At 39.5% G+C, this 17,913-nt stretch overlaps 2 protein-coding genes across 5 annotated transcripts in view; one reads left to right on the top strand and one right to left on the bottom strand.

The window, feature by feature from the left end:
• TOGARAM1 (TOG array regulator of axonemal microtubules 1) overlaps positions 1 to 2,102 on the bottom strand; it is a 42,801-nt gene extending 40,699 nt beyond the window's left edge. For all 4 annotated transcript variants that reach the window (XM_025170462.2, XM_088149611.1, XM_088149610.1 and 1 more), the window contains exon 1: positions 482 to 2,102. In XM_025170462.2, coding sequence (XP_025026230.2) covers positions 482 to 1,630 — 1,149 coding nt within the window. In that variant the 5' untranslated portion in view covers positions 1,631 to 2,102. The remainder of the gene's footprint in view (positions 1 to 481) is intronic.
• On the top strand, positions 1,994 to 16,212 carry KLHL28 (kelch like family member 28). The gene is made up of 5 exons (XM_088149612.1): positions 1,994 to 2,256; positions 4,378 to 5,276; positions 6,861 to 7,304; positions 9,448 to 9,656; positions 12,155 to 16,212. Exons 1-5 carry the CDS (start codon positions 2,059 to 2,061, stop codon positions 12,316 to 12,318), a joined length of 1,914 nt encoding a protein of 637 aa, XP_088005738.1. The 5' UTR covers positions 1,994 to 2,058; the 3' UTR covers positions 12,319 to 16,212.
• Positions 16,213 to 17,913: the final 1,701 nt, after the last annotated feature.

The following is a 17,913-nucleotide window of genomic DNA, read 5'->3' as shown; positions in this document are numbered from 1 at the left end:
GGTTGGGTGAAAAAATAAAATTAGAGTTATATCATTTTTAATTTATTTAGATCTATATCCCACCCATACTAACCATAGCACTAAGGCTGGCTTCCAAAAATTAAATCACAATTATGCTATTACAGTATTAAAATGTGATACCTTAAAATATTATTTAAAACATAAGGCATATTAAGAATATCTAAAACTAAGTTCAATTGGGCCACTCAAATGTCAAGGAATGGCAGGATAAACAAATCTCCAGCTAAAAATCTGGAGTGAAGGGGTTTAGTCTTCATTCTTTAACAGAATGCAAACTAATTTTCCCTAACCTAGTACCATCTGGACATGCTGGACTCCAAATCCCTTCAGCAGAGCAGAGTAGCACAGCAGAGTTAATGAGATTGCTGGCTGAAGGAAGTTCTAGCCCGAAGACATCTAGAGGATACCATGTTGCAGAAGAGCAATTTAGACCACTGTACTATACAATGATTTTACTTACTGGTTCACTTCCCTTTGCAAAACAAGTTTGGTTTCCAGGCCGTTCACTCTCCCAAGGCAGTTTCCCTTTCCCAGCACTTAACACACGCCGGGGACATACTCCTTGATCTGCAAAAGGGGTAAAAGACCCAGCAGTCTCTCCAGAGTAGCTGTGGGCACTCTGGATACGGTTGCCCTCCAGGAGCCAATCTGTGTCTGCTCCATGGGGCAAATGGAAGCCACGCCCATTTGCTGAAGACGGCAGGGGAACAGCATACTCCACAAACCACTGGTCCGTCAGCTTGGGAAGGGTTTTTCTCGCCAACCGGGCCTGTACAGCACTCATAACTCCTTCACAATTATCCTGAAGTTCAACAACGTCCACAGCCTTGAAGATGAGGCTGGTGCGACCGGGACCCAGGGCCGAGGCTAAGACAGCAAAAGCCTCTAGGGCGGCGTGACGAACCCGGCGTTTGCTGTCCGCCAGAGCAGGGGCAAGCGCAGCCACCAGCTTGGGGAGCTCGAAGTCCTCGCTAGGGAAGGTGAGGAGAGCAGCGATGGAAATGGCCAGGACAACCTCGCGGACGCGGGAATTGCGGTGCTGCAGGTGCTCGGGGCGCAGAAGAAGATCCAGCACGGGCTGAGGGCCGGCTGCCCGCATCAGACCCAGAAAGAGTTGATGGTACTCCTGGCGGATGGCCAGCTTAGCATCGCCTAGCACCTTAGCTGCGGCCGCCACCAACGGCTCCAAGCGGGACCTGCTCCCCGCGGCCGGGCCTAGGCGGACAGCCAGCAGGCGCAGCCCTTCCAGCGCACCCAGCGCCACCTTGAAGTTAGAGTCGTCCAGCAGCGCCCGCAGCAGGCTGAGCAGCCCAAGGAGGCTAGGCGGCGGCAAGCAGGCCAAGGCCGCTCCCGGCGCCTCGCCCAAAACCCGCTTTAGCTGCTCCATGGCGCCCACGCGGCCTCGGTAGTCGTGCTGGTCCAGCAGCCGCGCGTGCAGCTCCGATGGGACCAGCCCGAAGCGCAGCGTGGCTCCTGCTTGGGTCGGCGGCGGGATGCGGCCTGCGGGAAAAGCGGCAACGGGCGCTTCCCACGGCTCCCCGCCGCCGCGGCCGCCGCCTCCTCCTCCTCCGCCGGCGGCACCCCCTTCCTGCTCTTCCTCTCTGGCCATGCCCCTCTCCAGGGCCTTGCCCGGCTGCCCCGCCAGCCCGCCCCGAGGCCGCCGCCGCCGCCGCCGCCGGGCCCCTCACAGGGGAGCATCGCCGTCTCCAGGGAAACGCGTCACGGCCGCTACCGCCACCTCCCTCGCCGCCTCAGCCACGACGGAGGAATCATTGCGCGTGCGCACAAAGCCCAGCGGGGGTGGAGAACCACAGCGCCTGTCAATCGCTTGATAAAAAACAAGCCACGAAGGGCGGGAAGAATGCTCACGCGGGATACCGTGCGAACGTTCGTAGAACGCCTAGGTCTGTAATGCACGCCGGGGTATGTAGTCCAATCCCTCACGAAGCAAAGGACAGGGCTAGAAGCTTAGGTGCTGCTATAATTATTCACACCCACGGCTGTTTGGTTTTAAATGTAAACTTCTATCTCGTTGTAATGACGCTCCCCGAGAATGGCAAAAAGGCTGCCGGGAGGCGAAACCTTTGGGGAGGAGTCTGTGGGTCGTTAGCGGAAGTGACGCAGGTGGCTGTCGCCTCTTTCTCTTCTCCTCTTCCGCTGCGTCTGGCTGTGTTGTTGTGCCTGAGGAGCCCGCTGAGGCCCCCGCCCGGACCGGGCTGCAGTCACGAGAGTCCGGTGAGTGCCTCTCCTCCTGCAATGTTAACTGTGAGGGAATGGCCGAAATGGGGAAACTCTGGACTGGAAAGAGCCTGGCTGCGCGCCTCACGATATCGATAAGAAATCAGCATCCGATGATACGGAGGTTGAAAGGGATGACTTTGGCTGAGGGAAGGCCTTGTTTCTCCCCGTTGCTCGCTCTGCTTCGCAAATGGGCGTGAGATGGGCATTTGCTAAAACGTTTTGGGCTGTTCCTCAGGAAGGTTAAGATGCGTTTGTATTCTCTCCATCTCGGTGGCTGCCCTGGCCTCCCCCTGCCCCCGCCCCCCGCGTTATACCTCCGAAAATAAAAATCCCCTTCGCTTTCTCCTCTTTGCAGGCACTTCGCTCTTCCTCTGTCTCTGCATTCACTTTTACCAAACTCTTTTCATCTTTACCCAGCATGATGGTTGGAGGTGGTAGCAGTTGCAGGTCACGTTGAGGAAAATTGTTCTGCCTCAGCTATATGTAGCTGAGATGTATGTCTCTTTTGACCCTTTTTTTTATTAATATAATTAAAATGGTGAGACATTGGAATAGCACCTCATGACCAACTTTCTCCATCCTGTCATTTACCTCCTTTGTGTTTTTTCCCTAGCCTAAAACCTAAAGTTGTAGTGTTTCATTCATTGCTAACCATAGTATTGGGAACAGTTAGCTATCAGTTGGTGTTGCTAGACCTGAATGCAAGAATGGAAAATGATTGGCTTGGTTCTCAAGTGAATTTGTAGGAATTTCTGTAGTCATCTCTAGTATGTTTGTCTTGAGACTAGAATAGTGATGTTAAAGCTGATCATTTGCCTTGGACTGAGGTTATCATAGTCAAATGTACAGGCTGTAAATTACTGGTTTTCAAAAGTAGGGATAGATTTTAACTTTTTTTTTTTTGGTATAAGGTAGGGACCTCTGGTGGTTCTTTTTATTGGTTATTGTGATCAGGCTTTTCAAAGTAATCAGCGCCAGAAATGAGTGAGCATTCCATAGCCATAAAGTTTCATGGAGCCCAAAGCAGAGTTTGTATAAAGTTTTAAGATTTGACACTGAAAAGTTGCTTCAGAGCACATGGGAGCATAAATGCAGCACTTGTCAGCCCCATAACAGGCACACTACTTCAGTAAATCACTGACTACATGTTTGCTTTTCTGTATACTCTGAAACAGCTTTTTAGAATATTATTCAAAGTGTTCCCCAGCCACATAAAGCACATAAGTTGAGCAGTATATGATATATAGCATATTATGGCTACTGTCTTATTGCATCTCTAGGCAGGCTTGTTGTTTTCTGCTTCATGAGAGTAATGCTTCAGACTCAGATTTTCAGTTTAAGTCCCGCTCATTTTTCTTATTGTTATTCAAACACTGTATCAGTAAATCATTGAAAATAAAAAATAGCACAATAAACAACAAAAATACACAGATATATATATTAAGAAAAGAATATAATTCGGCAGTGTATACACATATTTGCAGTTTTAAGGAGAAATATGAAAATCTCTTTTCAATAAATTTTCAGTATTTCTATCCAAAAAGACAGGCAGAGATATATATAGGAATTGAAAAGGATAAAGAAGCTCAGTGATTCTTTAAAATTAGGAATGGTTTGAAACAAAATGCAAAGAGAATAATCTGAAGGCATTCATAATCTAGAGGAAAGCTGTTCCATAGTGTTGGTACCATCTTGGAAAAGCAGCACTTTTTGGCTTCAACTTCATTCACCTTATAGAATTAGGGTATCACAAGCAGCTTCTGCAAGAGAGCCTCCTTGAATGGGCTGAATCTGGTTAGAGTAGGTAGTCTTGGAAATACATAGGTACCAAGGCATATAAATCAAACTAGCACTTTGAAATTCACCTAGAAATCTATTGGTAACTAATGCAGGGTCCACAAAATAGGTGTAACACATGGTGACTAATGCCATTTAACAAGCAGACTGCTGCATTTTGGACCTGCTCAGCTTCTGAGACATCTTCAAAGCTACCCTATTTAGAATATATTGCATTGTGATAAGGGCATGAGTTCTTATATTGCTTTATATAAAGAAGTATTTTAGTTGAAAATTTATGAAAGTCTGTTTTAAATTTAAAAAATCTTTTTTTTACAGATGGACCAGTCATCTCCAACCTATATGATTGCTAATTTAATCCCCTTACATTCAGAGCAACTCCTGCAAGGCCTGAATCTACTCCGCCAGCACCATGAACTCTGCGATGTCATCCTTCGTGTTGGAGATGTCAAGATCCATGCCCATAAAGTTGTGCTTGCTAGTATCAGCCCATATTTCAAAGCCATGTTCAGTGGCAATCTTTCCGAGAAGGAGAACTCAGAGGTGGAATTCCAGTGCATTGCAGAAGCAGCTCTGCAGGCCATAGTGGAATACGCCTATACAGGGACTGTATTCATATCACAGGACACTGTGGAATCACTTCTGCCTGCTGCCAATCTCTTGCAAATCAAACTTGTGCTGAAAGAATGTTGTACCTTTTTGGAAAGCCAGCTGGATCCTGGCAATTGTATTGGGATCTCCCGTTTTGCAGAGACATATGGCTGCCATGATCTCTACTCAGCTGCCAATAAATATATTTGCCAGAACTTTGAAGATGTTTGTCAAACAGAAGAGTTCTTTGAACTTACCCATTCTGAGCTGGATGAAATTGTTTCCAACGACTGCTTGAATGTGGTTACGGAGGAAATGGTTTTTTATGCACTGGAATCTTGGATCAAATATGATGTGCAGGAGCGTCAGAAATTTCTGGCGCAGCTGCTTCATTGCGTACGGCTGCCTCTGTTGAGTGTTAAATTTCTCACAAGACTTTATGAAGCCAATCATCTCATTCGTGATGACCACACTTGTAAACACCTGTTGAATGAAGCCCTGAAATACCATTTCATGCCTGAACATAGGCTTTCATATCAGACTGTACTAACTACACGTCCTCGCTGCCCTCCTAAAGTACTCTGTGCAGTGGGAGGAAAAGCTGGACTCTTTGCGTGTTTGGAAAGGTGAGAAATAACAAGAGCCACAAGAACAAAAAAAAGGGGAGGTTGAGCAGATTTGTCTTGCTAATCTTTTCTGTTCACAAGTCAAGATAGCTAGCAGTGGAACCCACCTCTGTGGAAAATTGGATGATAGAGTTTTTGACAACCTTCAGTTGCTTGTCATGCCATAGTACAAGAACGGGAATAGTTTGGAATGGAAAAGCCTCAGAAAAGCAGATAATTGGCAGGGTGTTTTAATTTGCAACGCTCTTCATTTTGCTGTTGTTCTCACTGTCACAGTTCTGTAAGAATCATTAGCATTCTTTTAGTTCAGGAATATATTTATATCTTAATCATATGACTCTAATTTATCCTGTTTATTAAAAAAGTGAAGAAATTTCAGTTTTTTTTCACAATTAAGTGTAAAATGGTGTTACAAATGAGATCAAAATTAAGCTGCAAATTTAACTTCTGTTGTGTTAGAAGTATGAATGGCCTTATTATTTTTGTTTGTCAACTATCAGAGCTCTTACTGCAACAGAAATATGGTGAGGTTACATATCCTTTAGGTAATGAGATCAGTCTCATTACCTAAAATTGCTAGCTGTAAAATTTATGATTGAGCTCATATTTGGAAAGTCAACAACCTACTGGATGCTGTCTCCCCCACCTCACCTTTTAAGGGCTATATTTTACTTGACTACATTCTCTCCAAATATTGCGTAGTAGTTTTATGAATAGTAGTATTACTGTGGAAGAGATACTGCTACTAGTTTAAATTCCCTTTCTTCCTGAGAATCCTTGCCCTCAGACCACTCTAAAGGTTTAGGAGATCTTACACAGTAGATTTTGTGTGAACTGCTTATATATTGAATTTAACCTGTTGCAGCAGCAGCAATTGAAAGACTTTGAAGGATAGATGAAAAACCAGGTAGGATGGCTTCACTCTGCAAACTTTGCCCATTAAACAGAATCTAAGTTCAGGTGAGCAATCTTTTCATTAAATAGGTGAGCTGTTTTTGAGAACAATAAAGCTCTGCTTTTGTAGAGTTGAGTGATATAAAGTGTCATGGTGCAAGGAAGATTTTGTGAAGGTATCCTCCATGTATTCTCAGAGCAAATAATGAATAATTGCATTCTTATGTTAATTTCATATTAAGAAATGTTGCAAGTAAAATTATATTTAAGTATTGTTATTCTGATTTTCCTTCCAATTCTTACAATTTAGAGACTGGTTTCATACCTCACACTGAGCAGTGGTTAGTTTATGATTAGTTTGATGAATATACCACAGAGATCACACATAACTTAAGCCATCAACTATTTATATGCCATAATGACTTGGTTGCACAGGGCATTAAGCCCGAACCAAACCATATTATGGCTTAACACAAAATATGTATTCAATCACAATATTTTTGGGAGGTCCCCCTGATCTATTTAGAAGATGGTTCAGTATCAAGCAACTACCCTGGAGTTTTTGTTTTTTTAAAAAACACCTCTTTGAATGAGGAGATACAGGTTAAAAGTATTTAAATTCTATTTTGGGTAGTGGTTTTTGATATGTTGAAATTTCATTTTGCCTCATTACTTTTTTTTCTCCTCCAGTGTTGAGATGTATTTTCCTAAGAATGACTCCTGGATAGGCTTGGCACCTCTGAGTGTTCCTCGCTATGAATTTGGAATCTGTGCCCTTGATCAGAAAATCTATGTAATAGGAGGAATTGCAACCCATATGTGTCAAGGCATCAATTATCGGAAACATGAAAGCTCTGTGGAATGCTGGGACCCCGATACAAACACTTGGACATCAGTTGAGAGTATGAATGAGAGTCGAAGTACTTTGGGAGTAGCAGTTCTGTCACGAGAAATCTATGCTTTGGGGGGTTATGACGGGCAGTCCTACCTGCAATCAGTGGAGAAGTATATTCCAAAGGTGAAGGAGTGGCAGCCTGTTGCACCAATGAACAAAACCAGGAGTTGCTTTGCTGCAGCTGTTTTGGATGGAATGATTTATGCCATTGGGGGCTATGGTCCAGCTCATATGAACAGGCAAGTGTATATTTACACTTGGAAAGATAGATAGATAGATAGATAGATAGATAGATAGATAGATAGATAGATAGATAGATAGATAGATGATATGTGCAGGACTGTCTACCATATTAATTATTCCCGCTATGCCTTGTTAAGTCATGCTTTAGGTAATTTGTCCAAGGAATTCCCTGTGATTGTTTATTAAAATTATAGTTGTGTTTTCCTTCAAAACTTGGGAGGAGGAAACTGTATGTTTAGTTAAGTTTTAAATCATCTTATGGCTAGAAGGTTACTTAGAAATGTCCTTGAACCATTTATTGGTCATGTGCATGCACATGTCAGACACCAAGCTTTGTTTCTAACTAAATACTCACTTTATGAGAGCTCCTGGTTGATGATGCAAGAGTAGATATCTGATATTCAAGCCTTGTAGGGCAACTTAATTTTAGCAGACTTGGGTTATGTTCCTGAGCTACAGTGAAATGTGAAATAGCCACGTTTTATGCTAGTGTGTTGCATAACTACACTTGTGGCTGGTTCACGGTTTAGTGTGCCCATGTTAACCCAATTTTCTGAAGTATTAGGGGAACAATAGTTAAATTAACAATAGGTAAGAGTATAATGTGAACACAGCCTGGGAATTTTTTCCTATATCTATGTTAGTTTTAATTACAGCAAGAATTCCCCAGGTTAAACCCATACAAAATTAGAGTCCAACTTATCAATTATAGCTTTTATGTCATTTAATTCTAGTCCAATCCACTGTACAGACTTTCAGTAGGCAATCCTCATTAAAAAAAAGTTAAATCTAAAGTAATATCCTGGAGTTAAAATTGTTCTAAAACTTAATCAAAACTTGGCTATATAAAGAACTTCATGAACATGGAATAACACCACTGCAGGCAAATGTTCAAGTCTCTTCTGATTGATGAGTTTCTTGTGGAAAAATAGCTTCACGGTCAACTAGCAGAACTTAAGTTAGTATGTGATTTGTATGTGATTACTACAAAGAGATCGTGGAAGTTCTTGAACGAAATGTAGAAGCTTCTGGAAGCTGGAGTATTGCCATGATTTATGGCCTGTTTGGAGGAAGCATGGTTTGTGTTTCCCAAACGCAAATGGATTTTATTTTGGTGGGAGGGGGGAGGTTCCCAGCACTATAAACAGACTAGAGACTGCATATTTTATTTAATTAAAAATCCTATATGGATTTTTAGCCCAGAGGTTATAGATCTTGGCTTAAATGCCTGTCATTATTTCTTGCTACTCCTGGCCTGTTCCTCCTTTCTTCAAGATATATGAAGATCGCTTGGAGAGGAAAACAGGTAGTTTCTTTTCATTCCTTCTGGACTTTTGTAGAAGCCCAGTGAAAAGGCAATAGAGAAATGCCCTGTTCTTTCCCTTGGAGTTTCGCAGTTCACTGAACATTTGCAGAAGGGGGGGACAAAAGAAGTTTGGGGTGGACATGAATGCAGAGGTGATTCTTAATGGTGACCTAGGGAATGGATTTGTAGAATCCTGTCCATGACCAACTGTCTGGCCAATGGTGATGGACGTAGAGCAAAATAATTTTGAACTAAATCAAACAGGGTAGGTACAAAATTTTCATGGCCTTACACTGCTGCAGGCAGATGTTTGAGTCTCTTTACCTTATTGCCCTACATTTGCTACCTTTTTACAATTTTTTTTTATTCCTGTTTCACACTTCATTTTCTACATGTGGAAATGTTCATAGTATTTTAGTCATCAAAAGGACATACAGCCCAATCCTGTTAAATGAGGGTGAGGGTATTTTTTTTTCTTTGTATTGTTTTATTGTGGCTAGGTGCAATACTCCCTTTTACCTCTTCTGTTGCATAATTGTCTTACATCCATTGATTTAAAAATTAGTTGCTTCTTTTTGTGCCTTAAGCCATAATCAGTCCTTTTTCCCCTTTTGGTCCATGATTTCCACCTTGACTGTACTGTTTTTATGTGCTATCAAAATACCTTGACTATAACTGTTGTATTATGGAATATCTCAGGAGGCCATTGAAGCTGCATTCATGTGGGAATCGCAACATGCTGGTTATCCCTCATGAGTGCAGTTACAGTAGTGTCTTGCAGTAATCAGTGAAAACTCTTGTCATTAAATATTGTTGTTTGTTTTCATCTGCAGTGTGGAACGTTATGATCCCAACAAGGACTCCTGGGAAACCGTTGCACCGATGGCAGACAAGAGAATAAACTTTGGTGTTGGGGTTATGCTAGGCTTCATTTTTGTAGTTGGAGGGCATAATGGTGTTTCTCACTTGTCCAGCATTGAGCGGTATGATCCACACCAAAACCAGTGGACTGTTTGTCATCCAATGAAGGAACCCAGAACAGGTAATAAACTTCTCAATAGCTGCTGTTGTTCAGCTAAATTTTGCTGTTCTTTTTTTTCATGTGACTTTGGGAGTAATTAAGTCTTACCTTGAACAAATTCACCTTACCATGCTATTACTATGCAAATAGAATATCATGTAAGAATATCCCAGAGTGCTATTCAGCTGTCTTTTCCTAAAAGAAATTTATCCTTGCTGCGGAGGACCAAAGAACTCAGGAAAAAGGAAGAGAGATTTACCTGATAGCATTTATATCATCAATAATTTAGACATAAATAGGTAAACTATTTACAACCAAGAACTGCATTTCTTTTTTCATCTGAAGGTGAAAGGAACATAGTGATTATATTAATAAAGAGGGTGGGCATCAAAACTTTGGCCCATTTAGGGTTTTGGAGGACTTTTTAACATAAAATAAGTTAATTAAGATTAGTTTCGTGGGAATATGGACTTCACCATGGAAAATACAGCTCCGTGTCTATTTTAGATTTAGAGGCTTTGGTGAATGAGTAATCCTAGAAATTATGAGCAGGCAGGGAACATGACCCTTTTAATTCTTCTAGATCTTTCAGCAATTTTTGATGATATCAGTACTGAAATTGTTGTGAACCTCATGTCAGCATGCTAGCCATACTATCTTTGAGATATGGTCAGTGAATAGAAGCAATTTGGTTTACTGGGCCACAGGTCGTAATTGATTCTTCTCCCTGTTGCCACTCAGAGTCAATTTAGCTTGATGTGAATGTTTTCTTACAAGGGTACTTTCAGAGGTCATAAGTATGGGAGGGAAGTGGGGGAGTCTCAAAGGTTTGGTAGTGAATGCAGCTTACATGTGTGGGGGGGTACCTTTTATCACCACAGGAGGTGGATTTTTTATTTTCTGGTACTTGAAGTTGAGCGAGATTTTTTTTTTTTTTTGGAGTACTGATTTGGGACTTGATTCCCAAGCAATTTCTTTTGTTGGTGACCTTTAGATTTTTCTCACTTGCATTATAAAGAATTACATAAAAATATGCCTCATAACAACAGTGAGCTATGAAAGGCCTGGGGTTTTTTTTCCTGAACTCAGTGGACCCAATTTAGCCTTCATGGCCTTCCTTTAATCTGGCCCTAGAGAATGTGGCCATTTCAACTCTCCTTCTCAAGGATAAACTGTTGCTTTTTTCTTCGGCTGAAGTTCTTTATGAGACTAAAGCATAACCTGGAGGCCTAGAATTTGTTCCAGAAAGCATTTTCTGCCTATCCCATTCATGATGTTAGAATAATATTGGCCATTTTGTAATGGAATGGAATTATGAAGGCTAGGCTCAAGGAGATAAGTGTTTTCTTAGTTCCCACGCTCTTTCAGTGAACTAAGAAAACACTTATCTCCCTGAGCCTGGCCTTCATAATTCCATTCCATCATACATTTCTAGTTCTGCGTTTCCTACACTACAGCCTTTTGCTAGGATGCATGATAAGGGAGGGCAGTGAAGAGATGGGCTGAAGGGAGAATTTAATAGTGTTCCTCCCCTCCCTCAAGAAAAAGTCTGACCTTTGGACATTTTCCACCCTCCACATTATGGCATTTGTTACTATTATTATGTTTTTATTATTATTTTAGGTTTTTATCCTGCCTTTTTTATTTTTTAATTATTTTTATTTTTTTGTTTTATTTATATTTCAAATTTGGACACTGCCCATCTCACGAGGAAGTGACTCTGGGCGGTTTACAATAAAAACAACAAATAAATATCAGTTAAAATAGAATAAAAATAATATAAAAATACAATAAAACCAAATACATACATAAATGATATTTTCCAAGATACTGGTGATCAAAAAGATATTAACATATGGGAGCATCTTCAAGGTGCTAGCCACCCCCAGGGTTGGCTGCCTCTTTTCTCACCCCATGCAAGTTGGCAGAACCAAGTCTTAACTGCTTTCTGGAAGGTCAAGAGAGTAGGGGCCTGCCTCACCTCTTGGGGGAGGGTATTCCATAGGGTGGGGGCCATAGCAGAGAAGGCTCTCCTTCTGGGCCCCGCCAGTTGACATTCTTTCGTTGACGGGGTCTGCAGCATGTCCTCTCTGCTTGACCAGGTGGGATAAGTCAATATAATGGGGTGAGATGGTCCCTCAGGTAACCCAGTCCCATGCCATGGAGGGCTTTAAAGGTGATAACACCTTGAATTGGACCTGGAAGCAAACTGGCACCCAATGCAGCTCATGCAGCAAAATGTAACATGTGCCATCTTTGAGGCACCCAAAATTGCCCGTGTGGCTGCATTTTGAACCAGCTATAGCTTCTGGATACTCTTCAAGAGTAGCCCCATGTATATACATAAATGAGGGCGGTGAACATATGTAATACTCCTGCCTCCTATTTTTCTCACAATAACCACAAGGTCTTTAACATTTATTTAAATTATGGAGGTTTTTTTAGTTTGTTTCTATGAAAAGCACTTGAAATTGTAATATTAAATATAGAAATATATTTTCTTTTTTCTTCTTCAATAGGAGTTGGTGCAGCTGTAATTGATACCTATCTTTATGTAGTTGGTGGACACTCAGGGTCATCCTATCTTAATACTGTACAGAAATACGACCCTATATCTGATAATTGGCTGGACACTGCTGGTATGATGTACTGCCGATGCAATTTTGGCTTGACTGCACTTTGAAGAAGAATATATTTGAGGACTCAAGTAGACTGAAGATACCCAGCCCATACACAGCAGAAGCTGTATTTCTTCAAGATGGGAGAAAGGAGAGACAGCTTAATTATAATGCAAACAGGTGAACCCCAAATAAGGCTTGGGTATTGTTGGTAGGAAAGAAATGGAAGGAGAGAATATGGAATTGTGTTTCTAATGGGTATCCACATTGCATACTGTTATTGATCTGAAATAATTTATCTTGAAACAAGAAGCACTGTGTTGCCTGCAGTAGGCATAGAAACTCCCGGACTCAGAGCTTTGATCTTCTTTCTCTTCCTGTGACTGGCATAGGTATTGCTAAAGGGGTGGGATCATTTGAGTGTGTTGCACAATCTTACTAGATGTCTGTCTCCATCTTTACATAGAGACCATAATTGCTTCACAATTTTTTATGAACAGTTAAAGGGCTGCCTTTTCTCTCCACCCATTACACAGGTTTTGTAAATATCTGATACTGTAATCTGTTTATCTGCACTTAATACATCTCTCTTTTGGGGGGTAACTTGCTGGAGGATAAGAATGAATAGCTATTTTCAGCTTAATGCACTTAAAGTTTCATTTTTATCCTTATACTATTTGGACCTGCCTGTACATCTAAAACATAATTCTTCTCACCCTTTATCTGAAGATCTACAGCTTACAAGCTGATAGAGAAAACCCATGTTGTTTGGGTTTACTGAAATAATGCATAATGATATCCTAACACATGTGTAAATGCTCCAAAAAAAAAAACTTCCCACCCCAGTGCATAAATCTGTGGTATGTAGCCCACATGTGACTTCAAAGAATGTACAACCAATTTTTCAGTGTGTACTGACTTTGACATGGTGCTAAACAATTAGACTATTGAGATTGCTAGAAATCTTAAGAGCAAGTCCCACTAAAATAAGAGGGATTAATTTTCAAATATGTACAGCATTGGACTAAGGCAAAATTTTGACTAAAGTAATACATTGTCTTCATTTGGTGATCTGCAGGTTGTGTAATGAATGCTGACAGACTAAAATATGATGGACTCTTTCTTTTTACTTATTTTTCTTCTCTATTCCTGTGAGATTTTCAAACTTTTCTTGTGCTAATTTTTATTAGGTGAGCATGTTTGGAGAACTCATACCTGAACAAATTAGAGAATGAAGGGAGTATTTATTATTTCCTGATAGATAGTTATTTTCCTTAAAAAATGAATTAGGCAACAGTAGTGGATATTTATCTCACTGTACTCTTCAACAGTAGTCCCTCCAAACATTGCTTTGAGATATCCTTCAACTCAGCAGAACTTTTTAGTAGTGGTTGGATTGTTCTATTAACAGGACGGTTCCTCTAATAAATTGAAATCTGGTCATCCTGAAACTGTTAGGTTCTGAGAGACTGAAGCATGAGCCTGTATTTTAATATTATTTCACATAGATAACTGAAACTGTTTCTGCAGGTTTCTATTTCAGGTATTTTTCAATGTATATTTCTGCTTTGTCAAATGAGTTGTATTTAAATTTACTCTTGTCTGCCTTTTCTCCCTTTGAAAATACATTTCTCCTCATCTCCCTTTAGCACGATTTTTGGTAGTATTCACAAACATGCAATAATAAGATGTGTGGCTGATTTGTATTTTGAGCCTTTTACTTCTGTCTGTGTAAAAGGGGAGATTATGGACTAGTAATCTGTGCTGTGTAATAAGAATGGCAGCTAACCAAGCTGCAAAGGCTCTTCTTCTTCCATGAGCTAATCAATGTTCTGATTAAAACCAGAAGAGCACACTTCTTAAACTACTTAACATCACTTTTCTACCAACACTTGAACATGTTATCAAATCCTAAAACTCTTGTTTAGATATTTGTGGAGTTAAGCAGAGTTTTGAAGCAACTTAACTGATGAAACAAGCAATTTGTAATATGCTAGTTGATACATGTTATGCAGCAATAATAGCATAATGCAACATTTACATTGATTTTTTTATGCATGGAATTGTGCGCTTAGGACATTCTCATTCATTTCAGTGAAACTCATTTGGGAGATCTGGACTCTGAAGAAAGCAACCATATGGGACAATAGAAGCAGCTGCTTGTTATGGATCGGCAGCTATTCAGTTTCAGTTCGCGAAAATGCACGGCTAAATTGTTTTTTGTCCTAGGTCTCTCTCCAAGCTGCCTTTGTATTTAGAAAAATATATTGGTATCTGGTAGGTGTTTAGGAAGTCACATAGTGAGATTCTGGGAATAGAAAGAGCAGCTCTGGATAGTGAGAAAGAGAAAATTGGTCATGCAGGGGAGAATGGTAAAAAATATTGCTGTAGCTAAAGGACTTAAGAAGAGTTCCCCTGGTTGTCTGCCTTGTTCATGCATGTTTTGCAGAGCATCCACTCAAGCTGTTTTGGTAGGCAGATCTGAATATCAGACTTAAGGATATTTTTTTTGTTTTTGTTCTAAAAAGAGTTCAGAATGTGACAACATTTGACATTCTTCAGTCCTTTTGGGTGATGGCATGTACCCAGCAGGAAGTCAGTTAATCTTAATATAGCACTTTTTGTGTTATTAGTAATCTCCAGGCAGTTTGAGGGCAGTCCTCGTTGTGCAATTCAGCTTAAGGACGTTGTTGATTTATTTGAGCCTAGCTTAATCTTTGTCTGCAAGGAGACTTGGTTGATTGGTTTTTAATGATGTAGACCATCTATATTAAGAACAAATTAAGGCACAAATAGCTATTTTAGTCAAGATCAGATTAATTGCAGATTAATTCACTAGTGCAGTAGACACTGTCTTTGTAGCAAATATAGGGAATAACATATTTAAATAAATTCACCATAGTCAGTTCTCTTTTATTTTGCCATTCACTGAATTGCTCAAGCGTAGACAAATTAGACAACCAATTTTAACATACGTAGGCTGCAATAAGCTTATTATAGCTCAGCATTGCAGAGAAGGCCTTTTCCTAAAATAGTACCTACCTTAACATCCAGTTCCACAAAACCATTCAAGTGACTTATTTAATGATTAAGCAAAAGCACTTTAACATTTACTGGCTGCTTATTTTCAGGCTTTTCTTTTGTTTGGAAAAAATAATAGTTAAACCCACAGCTTTGTACGTAAGTTAGATAGGGCAGCATTATATACATATGTAATATCCCATTTAAAATGATAGCTCCAGAGCCAGACAAATGTTTCCAGTGTCAGCATCTGTTACAGAAGAATTTATCTTCTCATAATATACCTATTCATGATAAATGAGTAATTATGAGAGAGAGAAGTTAGCACTTAGCCCTTGGCTAGCTCTTCTCTTCGGTCAGGAAATATAAAATGGTATAGAAGAGTCCCTGGAGATATGTCAACCAGAGTGTAACATTGGGGCATTGTAGCGGTTAAGTATTTTTGTTATGTGGCAAACCTAGGCAGCCTTCTCTCTATTTCCATTTTTTTCTTCTACCCCATCTACCAAGGTTCATTTGTTAACTCCTTCCATTGTATGAAAGAATATGAACTCCTAACTTGCCTTAAATCCCTTTTCATTCATAAAAGAACTGAGAGATAATTCCTTTCTTTGCCTTACATGCTATGCTGTGCTTTCACCTCTTTGACCCAATTCCAAACCTTCATGCACAGTAGTTTTCAGTAGGATTCTAGCCTGCACAGAGGGATTTTCTGTGGATATTATCAGACAGGCAATATTGTTTTATTGTTTGCATTCTCCTACCAGCAGAATTTCATTTCTTTCTTTCTCTGCCATCCTTCTTTACAAAGATGGTAGTTGAGTGGGAAACCACTCAATAATTTTCTCCTTTTTTGTTTGCTAAATGTGGTCATGTTCTGTTGTTATTGCTACAGTATTTCATTTCAATGTGCACTGTTTACTAAATAAATTTATGAAAGCAAAAAAGTTCAGTTGTAATTCTTTTTAATCTAACTTGATTATCTTCATCTTTAAATATCATAGACAAACCAGGAATAATCTTTAATAAACACACTTTTATTTCCAATATGCTAACCAAGTCAGGTAGTAATCATGGATAACTTACTTGCCTGTCCCTGGGGCACCGCATGACATGGCAGTCAGTTGCAATTTGCCAGTTACCCTTGATTTTGCTCAGTATGTGACACTTCTATATTGGCTGCCTAGCCGACAGTTTGTTTTGGGGGCTTCCTGTTTTTTAAATAAATTTATTTAATCATTACTCCATGGTTCATTGGTGTAAAGTTAAAATGTTGGACTAGGACGAACAAACTTCTTTCTGACTGATAGACTTAAAAAGAAAAAGATTCCATTTCAATGGGACAAAAAGATTCCATTTCGATGGGATTAACTTTTGGCCTGATTATGGATTACAAATGCTTAACATGGAATATAAATAGAGCAAATGCTCCTCAAAAGAGAAAAAAAAATTCATTATTTGAAAAAAACAAGATATAATTTGCTTACAAGTAACATGTATTAGAAAAAACGATATAAAATATTTGACTTACAAAAATGTGGGTGAAGAATTTATCTCAGCAGGAAAAAAAAAGAAATGGAGTTGTTTTGTATATAAACCCCTTATGGACTTTTTGCATGAAACACAAAAAAAAAATGAACTTATGATCTATGGTTTTGACTATTAGATGGGATAGATTATAGAAAGAAGAATCACGATGTAATTTTAGAGAAAAGTAAATCTACAATTGTACTTAGAAGTGCTATAAAGAAGATTGGAAGCCATTTCTTTATATTTTCTTTTCTATTTTTCTACCTTTTTTTTCTTTTTGCACTTTAGATTCCTCTTTTACTTTCTTTATTTTTATTTTATGTATTTATATGACACATTTATATAGCCACTCATCTCACACAAAGCAACTCTGGGCAGCGTACAATAAATAATAAATGGATAAAAACGATCATTATACAAAGATAAAAAGTGATTATTACAATGAAAACCTCAAAAAAATTTTAAAAAATAAGTTTTAAAATATACAAACCCCACGGAGAGAGCATAATATCAATTACAATGGAGCCGTCTAAGGATTTCCTTTTCTTTTTTCCTTCTTACTTTATTTTAGTTTGTATTAATTTTTACTCTTGTTTCTTAAAACTTTCAATAAAATTATATTTTAAAAAAAGATTGATTGGATAAAGCTAAACACTGACTAGAAGCATAAACCCAGTAAAAAATGTTTCTATTACATTTATGTAAAACCTTTTATGTTCCACCCTGCAATCTAGTAGGTTCCCAGAGTAGTTTACAAAACTATAAAAACAAGATAAAAACAGACCTTGCCATCAAACTGACAGTCTAAAAGAAAGGGGATGGAAATGAAAATCAAGATAATGGAGGCACCAGTTTATAATACTAGGATGACCAGCTGTGATGGAAATGAGTTGTGCAGGAGGGTCTGGATGACTTCTTTCACTTTCAGAGCAGATGGCCCTGTTGCCTTTTTTCACAGGACATTTGATTCCAATAGTCTTTGTGGGAGTAAACAAGAGATCATCATAATGACAGTGACTAACATCATTCAATAAAAGCAATGGAAAAAAAGTTTCCTAATACTAGGTTCATTCATCTATTATATCCATCTAGTGTTGGACTTGATGGCC

Source organism: Python bivittatus, unplaced genomic scaffold (assembly GCF_059951505.1).
Source record: "Python bivittatus isolate LINGU-HERP-01145 unplaced genomic scaffold, Pbiv_v1 ctg000580_np1212, whole genome shotgun sequence".
NCBI lineage: Eukaryota > Metazoa > Chordata > Lepidosauria > Squamata > Pythonidae > Python > Python bivittatus.
Note: the sequence above shows the minus strand (reverse complement) of the source record. Positions and strands in the feature narration are given on the sequence as shown.